The sequence below is a fragment of the Bombina bombina genome, chromosome 9, assembly GCF_027579735.1.
Source record: "Bombina bombina isolate aBomBom1 chromosome 9, aBomBom1.pri, whole genome shotgun sequence".
NCBI classification, from domain to species: Eukaryota; Metazoa; Chordata; class Amphibia; order Anura; family Bombinatoridae; genus Bombina; species Bombina bombina.
Genome location: NC_069507.1, coordinates 141,521,854 through 141,547,480, shown reverse-complemented (window position 1 = coordinate 141,547,480; position 25,627 = coordinate 141,521,854). Strand labels below are relative to the sequence as shown.

Genomic DNA, 25,627 nt, shown 5'->3' with positions numbered 1-25,627 from the left:
AATTCTGAGCCATCAAATCTGGGATTATCTTCAGCCATACTGTACGCATTTTTCAATACAGAAAGGAATTCGACTGGACTCTGATTCGCACGACACTTTAAACCATATACCGCTATTTTCGCGGCAGTTTTAGTGCGATATTGCCCGAATTCTTTTCTGCATTGTTGTTTTACCCCATTCCAGGAATGAATATTCATATCCTTTAGTGAAACAAAGAATTTGTGATGCCTACTGTCAAATACCCAAGGCAGAAATTCAATTTTCAATTTCTCACTTGTAACATTCATTATAGCTAACGCATTTTCAAAAGCCTGTAAATGATCAATTACAGATGTTGTTCCCTTATTGGAGAATATAGGTACTGCGCGTTGTACGAAGGTGATTATTTTATGGGAATCATAGACTTTATCAGACTTATTTTGGGATTCTCTGTTAGAGTTTCCCTCCCCCGCATCAGCTGCGCTACAGCTGTCCTCTGGATTTACATCCTGAGGGGATTGTCTATTTGGGAAATCTACTTCTGACCCGTTAGGGGTCATTTGTCTATGTTGTTCTATATATTTTCGTACCTCGTCCCTGACGCGTTCGCTAAAGGAGTTAGCATTATCTGTATTATTCTCATTGCTAATATAGGGGTTTTCATTATGGCGATATGACCTTTTTAAATCGCTTAATTCTCTCTGGCTTTGCGCAAGCTGTTTATTTAAATCTTGTATCTGCGCGATTAAGTCCATATTGTGCTTATCTAAGGTGGCTAGGTTTTGGGCAAATTCATCCATTTTATTTTTGGCTGTTTTTAAACCCTCTTCGCGTCTGCGCGAGGAACGAATACTATTTTCTAGCTCCTGTATTTGCAATCGTTTGTCTGTGACACAAAACGACATTTCGTCAATTATGCATATTAAAAGGGGCCAGGATTTTAGTATTAGTTCGTCTCGCTTTATGGGAGCTTTGCATTGATTAATCATTAATAATTCCTGGAAGAATTCATTCTCTTCATTCCACATATTATTATTAACGGTAATATTTTTAGCCCTAGTTTCAAGCATATCCATAAAATCATTTAATTCACCCGCAATATTAAACTTCCCTTTAAGGTAACTTAAGATATCTTTCTTAAGGACCTGACCTTTAGTAATAGGTATGGTTATGGGACCAATTTCATTGCTATGTATAGAATTAAATGAGTCACTTCTGGCTACAGACATTATTGTATTGGTTTAGTATTTATTTAACTAAAATGCTAATACAATTTTTGCCAATAAAAAGAGAGAAAAATGTTATATTTCAAAAAAAAATTATTAATTTTGAAATATGAAAAATTAATATTCCGAAATATGAAAAATTAATATTTTTGATTAACTTTGAAAATATGAAAAATTAATATTTTTGACTAATTTTGAAATATGAAAAATTAATATTTTTATTAATTTTTCAAAATTAATCTTTAATAATATTTCAAGATATTAATGTCAATCTCGAAATATGAAAATTAATATTTCAACTTTTCAAAAAAAATTATATCTTCGAAATATGAATTTTTTTTTTTTTTTTCTCTTTTATAATAATTTCTATTTACCTACAAATATATTATATCAATTATGATGGATATTATTAAATCTCAGAAAAAGTGCCTCCAATTATTATGTCAGTATATTTATGAAAATCTTAGCAGTGCTATCCAAATAATATATATAAGTTTATGGCAGGGTTATAAACACAATACAAAGAAATAGAAACCCTTATCAACCATGCACCTACTAGACCATACAATTAATATAAATATCTGAATTCTTTTATTTAGTTAATATCCATAAACATATTGAACTATATTTGCAATAAAAGGAAACTAAATAAAAGTTTATATGCGTTAGAACCAACTCTTAAGATATGCTATTCTTCTTACAAAACCCAGAACAATATACCTTCACAATTCAGCCTTATTTATTTAACACAATGGGACTAAAAACCTTTAACATCCAAGCAATACAATTCTAAACAGTGTTTATAAAACAATAGGATAAAATATATATTCTGCTATTTAACTGCAATTTATCCTAATACAAAATTAACCGACAATATCAGAACTTGTATAGATGAGTTACTTAGCCAATTCAGACACAGATTTGAACAATACCTAGGCTTATAACTACCAATTTAAAATACAATATACTTCACCAATTTTGAACCAATTCGTAGCGGTCTTTAGGTCATCTCATTTGAAAGAAGGTTTTTGCACAAATCAAGGATAAGTTTTAAGCTCCTTGCTGAAGTGAACTTTTTTTTTTTTCAGGTATATCGCAGCCAAAATCAGATCACTAATTTTCAACAAGTTACAGACAACTCTCTCTTGTGCATTCAACACTCCCATTATATAATCATTGATGACATCATGTGGGTGGCACTACGGGAGCTGACCTTCCCATTGGTTATCTGGGAAGTCTAAATCGGATTGGCCCTTGGAAATTTCATTTTTAACAGCCAGAAAGAACCTTCTGGCTGTAGTTCTCGCAACATAACACCAGGTGGCAGCATACAGTACAACATAGCAATACAATACAGCATTTCTGACATTTTTAAGCAAGTTAATTTTTTTTTTATAAAATGGTTATTTAATCAGATCACACTCTCTGCATTAATCATATATAACCCCAATTACAGATGGTTAATATTAGGTTATTTTTTCTGATTATTCTGATACCAAATATGTTATATTATTAACATTTTATTATATTAAGGTAATTTAATACTGCTAATTAGTAGCTTAAAATGCATTACAATTTTATCGGTATCCTGGCATTTATATGTGAATAATAGCTTATTTTTAATTCAGTATTGTACTGTATTCCAAGTGAATCCTGTCTATGTAGATCTGAAATAAGAAAATAAATGTTAATAATCACTTCTCTTCAGGTCCATAAACACCTATTCATGTTTTTAAACACACAGAGGCTAAGTAAGATCTTTTATGTTTTCAAAACATATAAATATATATACACATATATACATATATATACACACATATATATATATATATATATATACACACATACATGCACATTCACTTCTATGTAGATTTGAGATTATCTGTCTGAAAAATATAAACAAAACAGAATTTATTACACATTTTTGACTGATTAAAACAGTTACCTCCCAAGCTTAGCAAATACCCATGTAATAATAATATAGAATTAGACAATTTCCCAAATTTCTATATTTAATACATTCTGGGGCATGTATTTAAACAGAGAGAGAAAAAAAAATGTTTATTTGCTGTCTGCTTACGTGACTTCCAGAGTCACATCTTAGCATTTGTCTGTGTTTTCCAAGGCCTTTATTGCTCCACATGGGGTCAATCCATGAGGAGTTGTAAGAGTCTTTAAAACAGCATATTTCCTGTTTAGCCAGCAGTGCAGATGTGTATTTGATTTTATTTGTGTCACCTTCCCCCAAGAGGGGTTTTTGCAGTAAGTCTTCAAATAGAGATTCAGTGAGATAGAACTGTTGTATCACACGTGTCAAATTCCAAAGGGGTCCTTGAACACATTCTTTTCTCACCTCACCAAATGTTCTGAGGTTATAAAATCTGCATATATAGTCAAATGAATAGGGTCACTGAGCTATTTCCTTTAGAAAAGAAATGTTTGTGTTTCAAAAAGGCTCTACTGATCGTCAATCCTGATAGACGTGTATTAGAAGCTGTGTTCAACAAACTCATGTTTAATTAATCCTGAGTTCTCATCTAACATATACAGTGTATAAAATATACATATATATATATATATATATATATGTACACATATGTAATATTCATCATAATATTCATATACTCTGACAGATAAATGTCAGCAGAGGCAATAAAATAAGGAAAAGAGGCTTTTAAATCTAGCAAAATAATTTTGCTGAATAAACTGATATTTTCTTCTCACTGTCTAGCAATACAGCTGTACTTTTTTACCAAGTCAATACACAACCTACTAATATATGTTTCTCTATATATTGAAGCTCAAAGCAATGTATTTAAAAAAAACATCTCCAAACCTTTATACAATTTACTCCTGGCAAAAATACTCATGTTAAAGCAAGAGTTTGTTTCTATCAAATGTTTTAAAAGCAAGATAATTTGTAACTTAAACTGCCCCACTCGCCCCTTAGGAGCTTTGCATGACATTATCAGTGACATCCCACATGACATCATTGATGACATAATCAAATCCATCACTAGATACATCATGTATAGTGTAATCTGCACCGTCCAAATTCACTCCCTTACAAGTCCCTGCTAACCTTTTTCATTCCCACTGTCCCTCATATGCAACCACCTCCTCATTCTCCCACCTCACACACAATCTCCTGTTTACATTCTCACCTACATTTTCCCCCACATACAACATGTTTTATTTACCTCTCACTGCCAGGGGGGGTAAAAATAAATCTTTTTTTTATTATTATTATTATTATTTGAATCAATTTTTTATTTCATTAGAATTTTTAATTTTTTATTTTTTTAATAAAATGCTTTTTAAAGAAAAATCTAAATATAGTTTTTATTTAAGATACATTATTATCTAAAGATGATTCATCCTGATATATAGATTTAGTTATATAGCAAGATGCTGTATATTTATGGCTGTAATGTTTAGTTTTTTGGCAAATTAATCCATTCACAATGTCATGGTCCTCCCAGAGGTTTGTCTGATTATTTTGGGCAATTTTTCTATCATGAAGATATTATCACATATTATTGGTTTTGCAGTTCTCAAAACTGTGTCTGCAAAAATAACTTGCCCCTTTTTTACAGCAAAATGTTATAAAATAAACATATGTAGTTGAGAAATAGGCCTTAAAGGGACATAATCATGAAAGAAATATTTTGGTTTTATGAAAGAGAGAATGCAATTCTCAGATTCACTTCTATTATCAAATTTGCTTCATTCTCTTAGTATCCTTTGTTGAAGGAGAGCAATGCTTCTGAGCCTACCTATGTATGCTTTTCAACAATGCATACCAAGAGAACGAAGCAAATTAGATAAAAGAGGTACATTGGAAAATTGTTAAAAATGGCATGTTCTTTCTGAATCATGATTTACATTTTATTAGTTTACTGTCCCTTAATGCCATAGCGCCCCTTGCAGATATATGTACACATAATCAACTCATACTAAGTTTCAAGAAATTCAATGAATAGAAGATTGTTTGGAGTGAAATAGATCTGCACAAGAACCTAAGTGTGAGGAGGGAGGGGCAAGCGTTAAAAATGAAATATGTTATTGGTTTAGTTAAATAAAACTGTTTATATTATTATTATTATTATTAGGGTAATCATTCTTCTCCTTACAATAAAGTACAAATTAAAAGTTGATCAAATATGAATGGTTAACCTATTAAGCTGGAGATAGTTCACCTCCCAATAATTTAATTAATTTCAATGATCTATCTATGACTATCTAATGATATGTAACCAAATCAGTAATGGTCTGATTTAACCGAAAAAAGGAATTATTATAAAAGTGAAAAGAGAATAGATCACATAAGAAATTCAGCGCAACAAACACAATGTAAGAATTGTTATTAAGATAAAGTCAGTCTTAATAGAAAGTAAGTCTTGGTATAAAACACTTTTTTGATTTTCGTTCTTGATGCTTCTAAAGTCTTTCTATCTCCAGTATTATTGTGAGATAGAATATAAATAATACAATGTGATGGGTGTCTCCTTACCGGAATTACCCTCAATCGTATGAGGTAATGAATGCTCTCAAATGTTAGCCCAGGCAACTCTGGAACGGTGGTGATGTTTCGTCTGTAACTGTTCTTTACAGAGTGGTTTAGTTGTTCTTTTGCTCTCGCATCGCTAGCACCGTGCGGCCGAGCCTGCACACTCAGCCTGCGGCCAGCAGCTCTGCCCTGCCCCCTCCCTGGCCTGAAACTGAGACATATACTAACTACACAGTGCCTAGCCGGCAGCAGTAATACCCCTGCCCTCCCTCTCTCCCTGCCCTGCACACAATAGCTCAGAGAGTGGCAACAACTTCTGTCACCGGCATTGTGTGGTGTGAGCACACCTTGCTGGGTCTGTGGCGGTTGCTCTCCTGCAAGTTCAAGTGGAAAATTATTTGGAGTCAGCAGAAATACAGTGTGCAAGACGACTTGTAGCAAATCTGAAAGGATTCCACTCTGCAAACTTCCCTCTCGGAATACCATACTCCTGAGAGACCACAAGAAGGATCCATATCACAAGGAGAATATCCTTTGGAAGTTTCCATTCAACAAGTGGCACGCACAAGAACAGAGCAAAAGAACAACTAAACCACTCTATAAAGAACAGTTACAGACGAAACATCACCACCGTTCCAGAGTTGCCTGGGCTAACATTTGAGAGCATTCATTACCTCATACGATTGAGGGTTATTCCGGTAAGGAGACACCCATCACATTGTATTATTTATATTCTTTCTCACAATAATACTGGAGATAGAAAGACTTTAGAAGCATCAAGAACGAAAATCAAAAAAGTGTTTTATACCAAGACTTACTTTCTATTAAGACTGACTTTATCTCGATAACAATTCTTACATTGTGTTTGTTGCGCTGAATTTCATATGTGATCTATTCTCTTTTTGTTAACATTTTTATAAGTGCCAAGGGTACACTTTTATCATTGTTTCATGCTGCACATCCACTGAACTATCAGGTAGTTACATAATATACTACATTTTGTCCATCTTTTCTATCGGTTATAATTTAGCGCTGGTAACATCTCTTGTCTAAATCTATTCTAAAAATGAAAACCATGATTTAAAGTAAATGTAAATTTGAGCGTACTCGCTCAAGTCATAGGATAGAATTTAAAAAAATAGTGAGACTTTCATTCATCAAATTTGTACTATATTCTGATATTCTGATATTTTTACTTTTCTTTCATGTAATTAGCAAGAGTCCATGAGCTAGTGACGTATGGGATATACATTCCTACGAGGAGGGGCAAAGTTTCCCAAACCCTAAAATGCCTATAAATACACCCCTCACCACACCCACAATTCAGTTTTTACAAACTTTGCCTCCGATGGAGGTGGTGAAGTAAGTTTGTGCTAGATTCTACGTTGATATGCGCTCCGCAGCAAGTTGGAGCCCGGTTTTCCTCTCAGCGTGCAGTGAATGTCAGAGGGATGTGAGGAGAGTATTGCCTATTTGAATGCAGTGATCTCCTTCTACGGGGTCTATTTCATAGGTTCTCTGTTATCGGTCGTAGAGATTCATCTCTTACCTCCCTTTTCAGATCGACGATATACTCTTATATATACCATTACCTCTGCTGATTCTCGTTTCAGTACTGGTTTGGCTTTCTACAAACATGTAGATGAGTGTCCTGGGGTAAGTAAATCTTATTTTCTGTGACACTCTAAAGCTATGGTTGGGCACTTTGTTTATAAAGTTCTAAATATATGTATTCAAACATTTATTTGCCTTGACTCAGAATGTTCAACTTTCCTTATTTTTCAGACAGTCAGTTTCATATTTGGGATAATGCATTTGAATTAATCATTTTTTCTTACCTTCAAAAATTTGACTCTTTTTTCCCTGTGGGCTGTTAGGCTCGCGGGGGCTGAAAATGCTTCATTTTATTGCGTCATTCTTGGCGCGGATTTTTTTGGCGCAAAAATTATTTTCCGTTTCCGGCGTCATACGTGTCACCGGAAGTTGCGTCATTTTTTTGATGTTATTTTGCGCCAAAAATGTCGGCGTTCCGGATGTGGCGTCATTTTTGGCGCCAAAAGGCATTTCGGCGCCAAATAATGTGGGCGTCTTGTTTGGCGCTAAAAAAATATGGGCGTCGCTTTTGTCTCCACATTATTTAAGTCTCATTATTTATTGCTTCTGGTTGCTAGAAGCTTGTTCACTGGCATTTTTTTCCCATTCCTGAAACTGTCATTTAAGGATTTTGATCAATTTGCTTTATATGTTGTTTTTTCTATTACATATTGCAAGATGTTCCACGTTGCAACTGAGTCAGAAGTTACTTGAGGAAAATCACTGCCCGGGGCTGGAGCTACCAAGCTAAGTGTATCTGCTATAAATTTTTGGTACCTGTTTCTCCAGCTGTTGTTTGTATTGCATGTCATGACAAACTTATTAATGCAGATAAAATTTCCTTTAGTACTGTTATATTACCTGTTGCTGTTCCGTCAACATTTAATTTTCAGAGTGTTCCTGATAAACATAAGAGATTTTATTTTTTTAAATCCATTTAGAAGGCTATGTCTTTTATTTCTCCTTCTAGTTTACATAAAAGTCTTTTAAAACTTCTCTTTTTTTCAGATGAATTTTTAAATGAACATCATCGTTCTGATACTGATAATGGTTCTTCTGGTTCAGAAGTTTCTGTCTCAGAGGTTGATGCTGTTAAATCTTTTTATTTGTTCAAGATGGAATTTATTCGTTCTTTATTTAAAGACGTATTAATTGCTTTAGATATAGAGGATTCTGGTCCTCTTGATACTAAATCTAAACGTTTAAATAGGGGTTTTTAAATCTCCTGTATTTATTCCAGAAGTGTTTAATCTCCCTGATGCTTTTTCTGAAGTAATTTCCAGGGAATGGAATAATTTGGGTAATTCTTTTTACTCCTTCTAAACGTTTAAGCAATTATATTCTGTGCCATCTGACAGATTAGAGTTTTTTGGGACAAAATCCCTAAGGGGGGCTGTCTCTATTCCTGCTAAAATGTACTACTATTCTTACGGCAGATAGTACTAAATTTAAGGATCCTTTAGATAAGAAAATTGAATCCTTTCTAAGAAAAGTTTACTTATGTTTAGGTAATCTTCTTAGACCTGCTATATTTTTACCAGATGTTGCTGCAGCTTCATCTTTTTGGTTAGAAGCTTTAGCGCAACAAGTAACAGATCATAATTTTATAGCATTATTTTTATTCTATAACATGCTAATAATTTTATTGGTGATACCATCTTTTGATATCATTTGAGTTGATGTCAGGTATATGTCTCTAGCTATTTTAGCTAGAAAAGCTTTATGGATTTAACTTGGAATGCTGATATGTCTTCTAAAGTTAACTTTGTTTTTCCCTTTCTTTCCAGGGTAATCATTTTTTCGTTCTTTTTCTCATAATAAGGAGCAAAAGCCTGATCCTTCATCCTCAGGAGCGGTTTCAGTTTGGAAACTATTTCCAGTTTGGAATATATCCAAGCCTTATAGAAACCTATAGTCAGCTCCTAAGTACCCATGAAGGTGCGGCCCTTTTTTCCAGTTCAGCTGGTATGGGGCAGATTACGTTTTATTCAAAGGAGTTTGGATCAATTCCGTTCTCAATCTCTGGTTTCAGAACATTGTTTCAGAAAGGTACAGAATTGGCTTCAGTTAAGGCCTCCTGCTAAGAGATTTTTTTCTTCCCGTGTCCCAGTTAACACAGCAAGGCTCAGCATTTCTGAAATGTGTTTCAGATCTAGAGTTGGCTGGAGTAATTATGCCAGTTCCAGTTCTGGAACAGGGGCTAGGGTTTTATTTTATCTCTTCATTGTACCAAAGAAGGTCAATTCCTTCAGACCAGTTCCGGATCTATCAATATTGAATCGTTATGTATACCAACATTCAAGATGGTTACTGTAGGACTATTCTGCCTTTTGTTTAGCAAGGGCATTTTATGTCTACAATAGTTTTGCAGGATGTGTATCTGCATATTCCGATTCATTCAGATCACTTTTAGTGTTTGAGATTCTCTTTTTAGACAAGCATTACCAGTTTTGTGGCTCTACTGTTTGGCCTAGATTCAGTTCCAAGAATTTTTTTCAAAGATTCTCGGTGCCCTTCTTTCTGTATTCAGAGAACAGGGTTTTTGTATTTCCTTATTTGGACGATTATCTTGGTATTTGCTCAGTCTTCTCATTCAAAGAATCTCATGTGATTCGACTTGTGTTATTTCTTCAAGATCATGTTTGGAGGATCAATTTACCAAAAAGTTCATTGATTCCTCAGTCAAGGGTAATCTTTCTGGGTTTCCAGATAGATTCAGTGTCCATGACTCTGTCTTTAACAGACAAGAGACGTTTAAATTGTTTTCAGCTTGTCGAAACCTTCAGTCACAATCATTCCCTTCGGTAACCTTATGCATGGAAATTCTAGGTCTTATGACTGCTGCGTTGGACGCAATCCCCTTTGCTTGTTTTTCACATGCGACCTCTTCAGCTCTGTATGCTGAATCAATGGTGCAAGGATTACACAAAGATATTTCAATTTATATCTTTAAAACCGATTGTTCGACACTCTCTAACGTGGTGGACAGATCACCATCGTTTAATTCAGGGGGCTTCTTTTGTGCTTCCGACCTGGACTGTAATTTCAACAGATACAAGTCTAACAGGTTGGGGAGTTGTGTGGGGATCTCTGTCGGCACAAGGAGTTTGGGAATCTCAGGACGTGAGATTACCGATAAATATTTTGTAACTCCGTGCAATTTTCAGAGCTTTTCAGTTTTGGCCTCTTCTGTAGAGAGAATCGTTCATTTGTTTTCAGACAGACAATGTCACAGCTGTGGCATACATCATCAAGGAGCGACTCAACGTCCTCTGGCTATGAAAGAAGTATCTCGAATTTTTTTGGTTTGGGCGGATTCCAGCTCCTGTCTAATCTCTGCGGTTCATATCCCAGGTGTAGACAATTGGGAAGCGGATTATCTAAGTCGCCAAACGTTGCATCCGGGCGAATGGTTTCTTCACCCAGAGGTATTTCTTCAGGTTGTTCAAATGTGGGAACTTCCAGAAATAGATCTGATGGCGTCTCATCTAATCAAGAAACTTCTCAGATATCTGTCCAGATCCCGGGATCCTTAGGCGGAGGCAGTGGATGCATTATCACTTCCTTGGAAGTATCATCCTGTCTATATCTTTCCGCCTCTAGTTCTTCTTCCAAGAGTAATCTCCAAGATTCTGAAGGAATGCTCGTTTGTTCTGCTGGTAGCTCCGGCATGGCCTTACAGGTTTGGTATGCGGATCTTGTCCGGATGGCCTCTTGCCAGCCGTGGACTCTTCCATTAAGACCAGACCTTCGGTCGCAAGGTCCTTTTTTCCATCAGGATCTCAAATCCTTAAATTTTAAGGTATGGAGATTGAACGCTTGATTCTTGGTCAAAGAGGTTTCTCTGACTCTGTGATTAATACTATGTTACAGGCTCGTAAATCTGTATCTAGAGAGATATATTATAGAGTCTGGAAGACTTATATTTTTTGGTGTCTTTCTCATCTTTTTTCTTGGCATTCTTTTAGAATACCGAGAATTTTACAGTTTCTTCAGGATGGTTTAGATAAGGGTTTGTCTGCAAGTTCCTTGAAAGGACAAATCTCTGCTCTTTCTGTTCTTTTTCACAGAAAGATTGCTATTCTTCCTGATATTTATTGTTTTATACAAGCTTTGGTTCGTATAAAACCTGTCATTAAGTCAATTTCTCCTCCTTGGAGTTTGAATTTGGTTCTGGGAGCTCTTCAAGCTTCTCCCTTTGAACCTATGCATTCATTGGTCATTAAATTACTTTCTTGGAAAGTTTTGTTCCTTTTGGCCATCTCTTCTGCCAGAAGAGTTTCTGATTTATCTGCTCTTTCTTGTGAGTCTCCTTTTCTGATTTTTCATCAGGATGAGGTGGTGTTGCGAACTTCTTTTTGAATTTTTACCTAAAGTTGTGAATTCCAACAACATTAGTAGAGAAATTGTGGTTCCTTCATTATGTCCTAATCCTAAGAATTCTAAGGAGAAATCATTGCATTCTTTGGATGTTGTTAGAGCTTTGAAATATTATCTTGAAGCTACTAAGTCTTTCCGAAAGACTTCTAGTCTATTTGTTCTCTTTTCCGGTTCTAGAAAAGGCCAGAAAGCTTCTGCCATTTCTTTGGCATCTTGGTTGAAATCTTTAATTCATCTTGCCTATGTTGAGTCGGGTAAAACTCCGCCTCAGAGGATTACAGCTCATTCTACCAGGTCAGTTTCTACTTCCTGGGCGTTTAGGAATGAAGCTTCGGTTGATCACATTTGCAAAGTTGCAACTTGGTCCTCTTTGCATATTTTTACTAAATTCTACCATTTTGATGTATTTTCTTCTTCTGAAGCAGTTTTTGGTAGAAAAGTATTTCAGGCAGCAGTTTCAGTCTGAATCTTCTGCTTATGTTTTTTATTAAACTTTATTTTGGGTGTGGATTATTTTCAGCAGGAATTGGCTGTCTTTATTTTATCCCTCCCTCTCTAGTGACTCTTGTGTGGAAAGATCCACATCTTGGGTAGTCATTATCCCATACGTCACTAGCTCATGGACTCTTGCTAATTACATGAAAGAAAACATAATTTATGTAAGAACTTACCTGATAAATTCATTTCTTTCATATTAGCAAGAGTCCATGAGGCCCACCCTTTTTTGTGGTGGTTATGATTTTTTTTGTATAAAGCACAATTATTCCAATTCCTTATTTTATATGCTTTCGCACTTTTTTATCACCCCACTTCTTGGCTATTCGTTAAACTGAATTGTGGGTGTGGTGAGGGGTGTATTTATAGGCATTTTAGGGTTTGGGAAACTTTGCCCCTCCTGGTAGGAATGTATATCCCATACGTCACTAGCTCATGGACTCTTGCTAATATGAAAGAAATGAATTTATCAGGTAAGTTCTTACATAAATTGTTTTTTAATGCTATAACGGGAAGCTCCGTTCCTCTGCCTACCATAGTGCTCAATTGGTTGACAGATGGCGAACTAGCAATCCACTATTCGTCTCTCTCCCACCCCCCCACCCCCCGGGGTGTTCAGCCTCTTTGCACAAACGCCCCACATAGTGTATTGCAGATTCATCATCTGAGCAAAATGGCAGGCGGAGGAACGTCGCTTATCGTTATAGCATTAATAGTTAAAAAACATAATTTATGTAAGAACTTACCTGATAAATTCATTTCTTTCATATTAGCAAGAGTCCATGAGCTAGTGACGTATGGGATATACATTCCTACCAGGAGGGGCAAAGTTTCCCAAACCTCAAAATGCCTATAAATACACCCCTCACCACACCCACAAATCAGTTTAACGAATAGCCAAGAAGTGGGGTGATAAGAAAAAAGTGCGAAAGCATAAAAAATAAGGAATTGGAATAATTGTGCTTTATACAAAAAAATCATAACCACCACAAAAAAGGGTGGGCCTCATGGACTCTTGCTAATATGAAAGAAATGAATTTATCAGGTAAGTTCTTACATAAATTATGTTTTCTTTCATGTAATTAGCAAGAGTCCATGAGCTAGTGACGTATGGGATAATGACTACCCAAGATGTGGATCTTTCCACGCAAGAGTCACTAGAGAGGGAGGGATAAAATAAAGACAGCCAATTCCGCTGAAAATAATCCACACCCAAAATAAAGTTTAAATCTTATAATGAGAAAAACTGAAATTATAAGCAGAAGAATCAAACTGAAACAGCTGCCTGAAGTACTTTTCTACCAAAAACTGCTTCAGAAGAAGAAAACACATCAAAATGGTAGAATTTAGTAAAAGTATGCAAAGAAGACCAAGTTGCTGCTTTGCAAATCTGATCAACAGAAGCTTCATTCCTAAAAGCCCAGGAAGTAGAAACTGACCTAGTAGAATGAGCTGTAATCCTTTGAGGCGGAGTTTTACCCGACTCGACATAAGCATGATGAATTAAAGATTTCAACCAAGATGCCAAAGAAATGGCAGAGGCCTTCTGACCTTTCCTAGAACCGGAAAAGATAACAAAAAGACTAGAAGTCTTTCGGAAATTCTTAGTAGCTTCAACATAATATTTCAAAGCTCTAACTACATCCAAAGAATGCAATGATTTCTCCTTAGAATTCTTAGGATTAGGACATAATGAAGGAACCACAATTTCTCTACTAATGTTGTTAGAATTCACAACCTTAGGTAAGAATTGAAAAGAAGTTCGCAACACCACCTTATCCTGATGAAAAATCAGAAAAGGAGACTCACAAGAAAGAGCAGATAATTCAGAAACTCTTCTAGCAGAAGAGATGGACAAAAGAAACAAAACTTTCCAAGAAAGTAATTTAATGTCCAATGAATGCATAGGTTCAAATGGAGGAGCTTGAAGAGCCCCCAGAACCAAATTCAAACTCCAAGGAGGAGAAATTGACTTAATGACAGGTTTTATACGAACCAAAGCTTGTACAAAACAATGAATATCAGGAAGATTAGCAATCTTTCTGTGAAAAAGAACAGAAAAAGCAGAGATTTGTCCTTTCAAGGAACTTACAGACAAACCTTTATCCAAACCATCCTGAAGAAACTGTAAAATTTTCGGAATTCTAAAAGAATACCAGGAAAAATGATGAGTAAGACACCAAGAAATGTAAGTCTTCCAGACTCTATAATATATCTTCCTAGATACAGATTTACGAGCCTGTAACATAGTATTAATCACAGAGTCAGAGAAACCTCTTTGACCAAGAATCAAGCGTTCAATCTCCATACCTTTAAATTTAAGGATTTGAGATCCTGATGGAAAAAAGGACCTTGCGACAGAAGGTCTGGTCTTAACGGAAGAGTCCACGGTTGGCAAGAGGCCATCCGGACAAGATCTGCATACCAAAACCTGTGAGGCCATGCTGGAGCCACCAGCAGAACAAACGAGCATTCCTTCAGAATCTTGGATATTACTCTTGGAAGAAGAACTAGAGGCGGAAAGATATAGGCAGGATGATACTTCCAAGGAAGTGACAATGCATCCACTGCTTCCGCTTGAGGATCCCTGGATCTGGACAGATACCTGGGAAGTTTCTTGTTTAGATGAGAAGCCATCAGATCTATTTCTGGAAGCCCCCACATTTGAACAATCTGAAGAAATACCTCTGGGTGAAGAGACCATTCGCCCGGATGTAACGTTTGGCGGCTGAGATAATCCGCTTCCCAATTGTCTATACCTGGGATATGAACCGCAGAAATTAGACAGGAGCTGGATTCCGCCCAAACCAGAATTCGAGATACTTCTTTCATAGCCAGAGGACTGTGAGTCCCTCCTTGATGATTGATATATGCCACAGTTGTGACATTGTCTGTCTGAAAACAAATGAACGATTCTCTCTTTAGAAGAGGCCATGACTGAAGAGCTCTGAAAATTGCACGGAGTTCCAAAATATTGATTGGTAATCTCACCTCCTGAGATTCCCAAACTCCTTGTGCTGTCAGAGACCCCCAAACTGCTCCCCAACCTGTCAGACTTGCATCTGTTGAAATCACAGTCCAGGTTGGAAGAACAAAAGAAGCCCCCTGAACTAAACGTTGGTGATCTGTCCACCACGTCAGAGAGTGTCGTACAAAAGGTTTTAAAGATATCAATTGATATATCTTTGTGAAATCCCTGCACCACTGGTTCAGCATACATAGCTGAAGAGGTCGCATGTGAAAACGAGCAAAGGGGATCGCGTCCGATGCAGCAGTCATAAGACCTAGAATTTCCATGCATAAGGCTACCGAAGGGAATGATTGAGACTGAAGGTTTCGACAGGCTGAAACCAATTTTAGACGTCTCTTGTCTGTCAGAGACAGAGTCATGGACACTGAATCTATCTGGAAACCTAAAAAGGTTACCCTTGTCTGAGGAATCAATGAACTTTTTGGCAAATTGATCCTCCAACCATGATCTCGAAGAAACAATACGAGTCGATTCGTATGAGATTCTGCTAAATGTGAAGACTGAGCAAGTACCAAGATATCGTCCAAATAAGGAAATACCACAATACCCTGTTCTCTGATTACAGACAGAAGGGCACCGAGAACCTTTGTAAAAATTCTTGGAGCTGTTGCTAGGCCAAACGGCAGAGCCACAAACTGGTAATGCTTGTCTAGGAAAGAGAATCTCAGAAACTGATAGTGATCTGGATGAATCGGAATATGCAGATATGCATCCTGTAAATCTATTGTGGACATATAATGCCCTTGTTGAACAAAAGGCAGGATAGTCCTTATAGTTACCATTTTGAATGTTGGTATCCTTACATAACGATTCAATATTTTTAGATCCAGAACTGGTCTGAAGGAATTCTCCTTCTTTGGTACAATGAAGAGATTTGAATAAAACCCCAGTCCCTGTTCCAGAACTGGAACTGGCATAATTACTCCAGCCAACTCTAGATCTGAAACACATTACAGAAATGCTTGAGCCTTCGCTGGATTTACTGGGACACGGGAAAGAAAAAATCTCTTTGCAGGAGGCCTTATTTTGAAGCCAATTCTGTACCCTTCTGAAACAATGTTCTGAATCCAAAGATTGTGAATTGAATTGATCCAAATTTCTTTGAAAAATCGTAATCTGCCCCCTACCAGCTGAGCTGGAATGAGGGCCGCACCTTCATGTGGACTTGGGAGCTGGCTTTGGTTTTCTAAAAGGCTTGGATTTATTCCAGACTGGAGATGGTTTCCAAACTGATACCGCTCCTGTGGATGAAGGATCAGGCTTTTGTTCCTTATTGTGACGAAAGGAACGAAAACGATTATTAGACCTAAATTTACCTTTAGATTTTTTATCCTGTGGCAAAAAAGTTCCTTTCCCTCCAGTAACAGTTGAGATAATAGAATCCAACTGAGAACCAAATAATTTATTACCCTGGAAAGAAAGGGAAAGCAAAGTTGACTTAGAAGACATATCAGCATTCCAAGTCTTAAGCCATAAAGCTCTTCTAGCTAAAATAGCTAGAGACATATACCTGACATCAACTCTAATGATATCAAAGATGGCATCACAAATAAAGTTATTAGCATGTTGAAGAAGATTAACAATGCTATGAAAATTATGATCTGTTACTTGTTGCGCTAAAGCTTCTAACCAAAAAGTTGAAGCTGCAGCAACATCCGCTAAAGATATAGCAGGTCTAAGAAGATTACTTGAACATAAGTAAGCTTTTCTTAGAAAGGATTCAATTTTCCTATCTAAAGGATCTTTAAAGGAAGTACTATCTGCCGTAGGAATAGTAGTACGTTTAGCAAGAGTAGAGATAGCCCCATCAACTTTAGGGATTTTGTCCCAAAACTCTAATCTGTCAGATGGCACAGGATATAATTGCTTAAAACGTTTAGAAGGAGTAAATGAATTACCCAAATTATTCCATTCCCTGGAGATTACTTCAGAAATAGCATCAGGGACAGGAAAAACTTCTGGAATAACTACAGGAGATTTAAAAACCTTATTTAAACGTTTAGATTTAGTATCAAGAGGACCAGAATCCTCTATTTCTAATGCAATTAAAACCTCTTTAAGTAAAGAACGAATAAATTCCATTTTGAATAAATATGAAGATTTATCAGCATCAACCTCTGAGACAGAATCCTCTGAACCAGAGGAACCACTATCAGAATCAGAATGATGATGTTCATTTAAAAATTCATCTGAAAAATGTGAAGTTTTAAAAGACCTTTTACGTTTACTAGAAGGAGGAATAACAGACATAGCCTTCTTAATGGATTTAGACACAAAAACTCTTATGTTAACAGGAACACTAGTATTAGATGTTGATGGAACAGCAACAGGTAATGTAGTACTACTAAAGGAAATATTATCTGCATTAACAAGTTTGTCATGACATTCATTACAAACAACAGCTGGAGGAACAGATACCACAAGTTTACAGCAGATACACTTAACTTTGGTAGATCCAGCACCAGGCAGTGATTTTCCAGTAGTATCTTCTGACTCAGGGTCAATCTGGGACATCTTGCAATATGTAATAGAAAAAACAACATATAAAGCAAAATTGATCAAATTCCTTAAATGACAGTTTCAGGAATGGGAAAAAATGCCAGTGAACAAGCTTCTAGCAACCAGAAGCAATAAATAATGAGACTTAAATAATGTGGAGACAATAATGACGCCCATATTTTTTAGCGCCAAAAAAAGACGCCCACATTATTTGGCGCCTAAATGCTTTTGGCGCCAAAAATGACGCCACATCCCGAACGCCGACACTTCTGGCGCAAAAAAACGTCAAAAAGATGACACAACTTCCGGCGACACGTATGACGCCGGAAATAGAAAAATATTTTTTTGCGCCAAAAAAGTCCGCGCCAAGAATGACGCAATAAAATGAAGCATTTTCAGCCCCCACGAGCCTAACAGCCCACAGGAAAAAAGTCAATTTTAAGGTAAGAAAAAATGATAAATTCATATGCATTATCCCAAATATGAAACTGACTGTCTGAAATAAGGAACGTTGAACATCCTGAGTCAAGGCAAATAAATGTTTGAATACATATATTTAGAACTTTATATAAAAGTGCCCAACCATAGCTTAGAGTGTCACAGAAAATAAGACTTACCCCAGGACACTCATCTACACGTAGTAGAAAGCCAAACCAGTACTGAAACGAGAATCAGTAGAGGTAATGGTATATATAAGAGTATATCGTCGATCTGAAAAGGGAGGTAAGAGATGAATCTCTACGACCGATAACAGAGAACCTATGAAATAGACCCCGTAGAAGGAGATCATTGAATTCAAATAGGCAATACTCTCCTCACATCCCTCTGACATTCACTGCACGCTGAGAGGAAAACCGGGCTCCAACCTGCTGCGGAGCGCATATCAACGTAGAATCTAGCACAAACTTACTTCACCACCTCCATAGGAGGCAAAGTTTGTAAAATTTGTGATTGAATTTGTGGGTGTGGTGAGGGGTGTATTTATAGGCATTTTGAGGTTTGGGAAACTTTGCCCCTCCTGGTAGGAATGTATATCCCATACGTCACTAGCTCATGGACTCGTGCTAATTACATGAAAGAAATCGCACAATATCAGTACAAATTTGATGAATGAAAGTCACACTAATTTTTTTAATTCTATCCTATGACTTGAGCGAGTATGCTCAAGTTTACTTTCACTTTAAAATGGTCTTACTGACTAGTGATTTAAATTATTATTTATCAAATCCACCCTGTCTCACTCCCTCTAATTAATCTTCTCAGCGCCCTCTACATTGCACCTTGCTCACCCTCTCGCTCCAGCTAACCTTCATACACCACCTTTTGTTCATGCTTTTAGCTCTTCCTTCACAAACACAGCCTCCTCCTCAACCTCTGGTTCCATCTACCGGATATCCGCTATTCTCCTCACTCTCACACAGCTTCCTTTTCACACCATCTCTTCACGGTCTGCTTCAATGTTTATACTCTGTTTTTAGTAAAATAGCATAGGAAAGTTTGGATCCTAATGTAACCAATCAAAATACAGGTCCAGTTTTAAAAAAAAAAAGAAAAAAAAAAAAAGTTAAACTGGAAGATTTTTTTTTTCTTCTTCTTTTTTTATGAGAGATGTCTGCAACCCATTGTCTTTGTCAGTCAAAGGGTTGGTTCTATATGGACTACAGAAAACCGCTAAATGTATGCAATAAACAAGCTGGTGCTTAAATTTGCTTGTCTAAATAGGTTGCAATGCCCACTCAGAACTTAAATATAGAAACATAGAATTCAAGTCTACCCCATATTACAGGTTAGTTTTCTTAGGATAGCCTTATGCATGACCCAGGTATTTTTTTTATTCTTTTACAGTCCTTGAGCGACCTCATTTACGTTGATTTTTTTTTTTTTTTTGCATAAAAGAGATGTTTAATGTTGCTTCAAAAATGTGTGTAAGATTTGTTTGTCATGATCCAGCAATATAGCTTTGGGAACCATCCCTGTGAGCCAATAAGCATTCAGACAGGAAAATGGGATTTCACGTTAAAAAAAAAAAATGGCATGAAAAGTCTAAAGTTTATTTTGCTTGTCTGTACACTGTTTTCAAAATGACTGGCTGGTTCTGCAGCAACAAAACATTTTAAGAATTTTATATAGATGCTAAAAAGAATATATATATATTTAAATAATACCTTAGTTTTTACATTTTGTTTGTCATACTGTTTTAAATTTCTAGCACATTATCCCAAAAAAAGGGGTTGTTTCATTCTTTGATTGGCATACGTGAGTGACTAATAAAGGAGTATTGTTCAAATTTAACACCAATCGCATGCATGTGCACTAGTTTTCAACACTCCATATGCAATATTTAAAGACGCAGGTTGCTGGTACCTTAAGACAAAGCAGAGAGAGTCATATAACCTGTTAACTCTTTGTGCCTGATCTAAATCTCTCCTCTCAGGCAAGATCTAAGAGGCCTCATCAGTATGGCGAGCTACCTAAAATAATTTTAGAATCACAAACTTTACCTAAAACACCGTTACACTTACACTAAAGGGCTCGATTTATCAAGCCCTTCGCCTCACTACGACTGTAGGTTCTCACAAAAGAGCCTGCTGTCAGTATTTATCAAGCAGCGGTCATCAGACTGCTCCTTCCTAGCCTCTTCTTCACCTATTAGGTAGAAAATTTCAATCTCCCCGGTCTCGTCCAACCAGGGAGATTGGCAGCTCCTGCCCACGCGTGATTGGCGTGCAACACCGCCTCCTGCCCGCACGCTTAAAATAGCGCCTTCCAGCGGATTGCTGCCCGCCAGAGGCCAAAGAGTTCTGTATGTTAAGGAGAGATTCCGATATTACAATATAAGGTAGGAAAAAAAAGATTTTGTGTAATTTCTCTCCATGGCGGCAAGTGTTTGATCAGCGGGCCCTTTTATTCTCTTCTGTAGGGCAGTTAGATGCATACAATGTAGAGAAGTGATCATTTAGTCTACAGGAGTCTTATATCTTGTACTGTCTCAGAATGTCTGTGACATCACACATGACATCACTGACTTGCACTGTTCGTCCATTAGTGCATGTACACCCTCCTTAGGAACTGTACACTGAGTGGATAACAAGGTATTGGGAGCTGATGGAAGCCCCACAAAACAAATAACTTTTCAATAAAACAAAACAGCCTTTCTATGTTAAAGTACACATTTAGATTGGGGTTTAAATGGTTAAGAAACCCAACATTTGTTCTTTCATGATTCAGGTAGACCATACAATTTTTAAAGAAGAAAAATCCAATTAACTTATATTATCAAGTCTACTTTGTTCTCATTGTATTTTGTGTTGGGAATACCAAAGTAGCGGGCATTTGTCTGGAGGACTATATGGAAGCAGTTTTGCAGAAATGTTTTTGAGCACCAGATGAGGGCAGTGTTTGCACAATGTATAACATTGCTAAAAGCATTCTTGCAAAACTGCTACCATAAAGTCCTCAAGACACATGCCCGCTACTTCGGTATTCCCAACACAAAATACAATGAGAACAAAGTAGATATGTGCACACTCCTGAGCCAACCTACCTACAAAGTAAATGTAATACTGAAGTAAAACTAAAGCATGCAAAAAATGGGTTTAATGTCCTTTTAAATCTCCTTTAACAAAAGCACAGCATTCTGTTGCTTAAAATTTGATTAATATTGTAAGTTGTAAATCTTTTTCCCAAAAAAATTGTTGCTGTTACTTTTCTTGCTGTAACAACTATATATAACTACTGAGTATATAACAAATTATAATTGCATTTATCTTCTATCCGTATCCGCTTTACAAAAATGTGATTTCTGCTTTCATAGGATACAGCCATGAGCAAGCTGTGGTTCAAGCAGGATAATACATTCTTCTTCCCCAAAGCATGTCTCAATTTTGAATTTTTCAGGTATGTAGCAAATTGTGTGTTAGTAATAGTCATATAATGAGATGTATATGTCTTGAATTTTAAGAGTCATTTGTATTTCAGACAAACTCAATAGTCAGCATTTTTTATAATAATTTAGATATTATTTTCTAAAATGTGCATACATTTTAATTGTGACTTTTTCTTCCTTATTTAAAGTGATGGTAAAGTTTAGCCGTTTACTAGCAATCTCTAGGCAGCCTGTCTGTTTTTTAGGGTAATCACAAAGTTTTTAAAAGTATAATATGTTTGTGTATAAGATATTTCAATGTCTAAAATCCTGTATTTTATGGTTTTTCGCTTACAGGTTACAGAGAATATTTTGCCAATTAATTATTTCTAAAGAAGCATATTTTTATGTGTGAATGATATTTAAATGGAAAGTAAACACTAAATACATTTTATAAGCATAGTATTGAGATTATTCCTCGCCTCCCTTTAGTCATGGGTGGCGCCATTTTGAAATCTGTCTTGCACCACATTCCATTACTGAGCTGTTTGCACATGTGCAGCAAGTCTCCTTCATATACCTGTAGTGTAACCTAGGTTCCATAATGGCAGCACCTATGATTAGAGGGAGACCCATAAAACGTATTACGGGCTAGATTACAAATGAAGCACTAAACTATCGTGCCCCCTCAAACGGGCAAATTTGTTTTCCCAGTAAATATATATGTATAGGATTTTATATACATATAAATTTATGTGTTAATGTGTTTATACACATATTTACACACAAATATATATGTATATAATCATATACGTAACGTATATATTGAAATTTGCTGCCATTGCTGCGCTACTTACCCCCTTCGCTGTGCAATGTTCTGACAGAATTAGAATGAGGTGTGCTTCCCAGCAATGCGAATGCAAGGTGAGATAGAGAGAGAGATAGAGAGAGAGAGAGAGAGAGAGATATTTACTCCAGCAGAGCGCACTCTCACCTCCAAGACAGCTGACATGGTGCAGGCAGGCAAATTTAATTCACAGTTCCATAAACAGCATGCACTCACTGATTTAATGGAATAAGTACTTTAGTGGCCCACAAAGGAATCAGTGACGTTTCAGGGATCTCAACCATTCATCAGACACAAACACAGTACATAATTAGTATAACCATAGCTAAGTTTACATTATGTATATATTTACACATTTTTAAGAATTATTTTTTTGGAATTAACTAACTGAATGACAGAACTGAGAGAATACTTCCAAATGACAGATAAAGGGTGAGTGCCAACTTTTGAGCTGGAAACAGAGAGGCAGAAAGTGGGGAAAAAAGAATTATGTTTAAAAGGACCACAAGACTTTTAAGTTACCTCCCCAGTTAGGAATTATTTAAAGGATTACTTTCTGTTGTAATTTTTAAGCTAAACAACTAACATATTAAAGTTAATAAACATTAATTAAAACCTACTGACCTATATTTTCTCCAAAACGAAGTTTCATTACGTTCTAAAAGTGATATCTTTTGTTCGCCGATGATGTCACGTTATCCTGCCCACTATTTTCAGCACTGCGTGTTCAAAATACTTAAACCAATAACTTTGTGTTTAAAGTGCCATTTTGAAACCTAGGTATTGTAAACGGATTGGTACAGAGCAAAGGATACCCACCGAGTGGGTGTGGAAAACAATTAAATTTGCAGACAAGATTTCTGATATACGGTAGAGATATGTTAATGAAATGCTATTGATAAAAAGCGTATTTGGGGTAGTTAGTTAGTAACAGGCATAGAAAATATTTACTTACAGTGGCCCTTTAAAACTACTTATGATCATGGACCGACATTGGAGTAATAAATTACCTTTATATCAGAAAGCTCCCAATATGGATGTGAGCTAACCACGACTGATGTTACTGGCAATTACTATAATACTGTGGGATATGGCTGATCTGCTGGATGGCAATTACTGGAATTCTGGTGGAATGGCTTTGTGCGCGGGGAAATTATTAGAATGAAAAATAATTAATATTTAATTTAAAAAAAGAAGATGGAGGGGAGAAAAACAAATAGTGATGTAAGTCCATCTGAAGGAATTAGGAAAATAACTACAAAGAGACAGGTAAAGAGTAGTAAATAAATGAAATATAAGAATTTTTTTATATATATACTGTAATTCCACTATTTCAAGCCAAGACTATACCAACCTCTGCTGACTTTAGAATGGAAGCATCTTTCTCTGAGCAGCACGCCGGGCAGGAGGAGTTAAAAATACAATCTAGCTACACAAGTTGCGCGGTACTACGCAACATGCGTAGGGAGATTATTTAACTCCTCCTCCGTCGGTTTTCACTGATGTCCAGCCAGGCACTGTACTTGGTGTCACCCCCGTCATGCCGCAACTATCAGAGGAGATAAATTCCTGCTTGATGGTATCAAGGACCACCACCAACATCTTCTCATGGACCACCAGTGGTCCATGGACCACTGGATGGCGACCGCTGTTCTAGCTAATCTTTTTAACAGAGCTAAACTGGTAGTTTATAAGTACGTTTTTAAACGATTTTATACTGGATTTTAATATCAGTATATCTGAATATTATTCTTTATATTAGTGTCTATTACATGCAGTTAAATGAAAATTGGTGTATACTGTCCCTTCAATTAATTTTTAGCTGTGTTTTTATGTTTTATGGTTCCTGTTGCATTTTAGCTTCTCTATAATAAATTATTTTTTGCCATGTTCAGGCAAGAAAATTGTCAATACAACCGTTGCTACCCAGGGTTGAAGAGATTAGTTTAGCAGTCCTAAATTCTTGTTTTATAACTTGCGATTGCTTTTATTACATGGGTGTTCTAGCAACATAGTTTTATTTTTTTTCCGATTAAGTACAATGCTAAAAGATTAAAAGGGATTTCTCATTCCAGCAAGTTTTCACATTTTGACATATAGAAATTGACTGCAGTTTTTGTTTTGTTTTTCATGTTATGAATAGTTCATTATGTCAAAAGATTTAAACGGTGAACATTGTTTTGTGTAACTCACAAAAGTGTTTTTGTTTTAATAAGTCTGTAACTTTTATTAAGTTATCTAACAAGACACGTTTTGAAAAATTGTTGGCAGGCTTATCTGTGAGCTGCACACAGGGTTGTTTCCATTTACATTAAAGGGACATGAAACCCAATTTTTTTTCTTTCTTGATTTAGAAAGAGCATGTCATTTTAAACAACTTTCTAATTCACTTCTATTATCTAATTTGCTTCATTCTCTTGATATGACTTGCTGAAAAGCATATCTAGATATGCTCAGTAGCTGCTGATTGGTTGCTGTACATAAAGGCCTTGTTTGATTGGCTCACACATGTGCATTGCTATTTCTTCAACAAAGGATATCTAAAGAATTGAGCAAATTAGATAATAGAAGTAAATTGGAAAGTTGTTTAAAATTGCATGCCCTATCTGAATCATGAAAGTTTAATTTTGACTAGACTGTCCCTTTAAGGCTGTTGGAGCGGTCATTTACCAAAACTGTTTCACCCTTTTTCTTTTTTTTTGTGGGTACGAGTTTTGAATGTTTTCTTATAGCTTCTTGTAGTTCCTCTAGCATGGTTCAAGACTCAAATTATCTACCGTCCTATTATTTAGACAATAGCTTGGTGAAAGCTGTGTCTGCAGAGTAAGTAATTCACCTATTTTCTTTGGTGAGTCACTTTCATGTCATTTTATGAATTCTCGAATAGTCTTATACTAACCTTCTGCCAACAACTGATTCAATCAAAATACTTATTATCATTAATATCAAGGATTATTAAAATCTGTTTAGTAGCCAGAGGAAGACTGTACTTGTGGATCTGTTTCCCTTGGAAATTCATCATAAAAGTTTCCTTATCCATTATACATCTTTAAGCCATATAACCAATATAAAATAAACCCCTAACTCTTTATTCTCTTAGCCATATGAAACTATTTCAGTGTATAACCTGCACGGTTGACCTGGGCCTTCCTCCTTCCAAATGGCTAAAATAAAAAAAATACTGCAACTGGGAAGTTAAAGA

General features: G+C 36.1%; 1 protein-coding gene across 1 annotated transcript in view; it reads left to right on the top strand.

Moving 5' to 3' along the window:
• Window positions 1–25,627, top strand: part of IDE (insulin degrading enzyme) — a 352,051-nt gene that overhangs the window by 164,127 nt on the left and 162,297 nt on the right. The window contains exon 11 of the mRNA XM_053692939.1: window positions 21,528–21,610. Within this exon, the coding sequence (XP_053548914.1) occupies window positions 21,528–21,610 (83 nt within the window). The remainder of the gene's footprint in view (window positions 1–21,527; window positions 21,611–25,627) is intronic.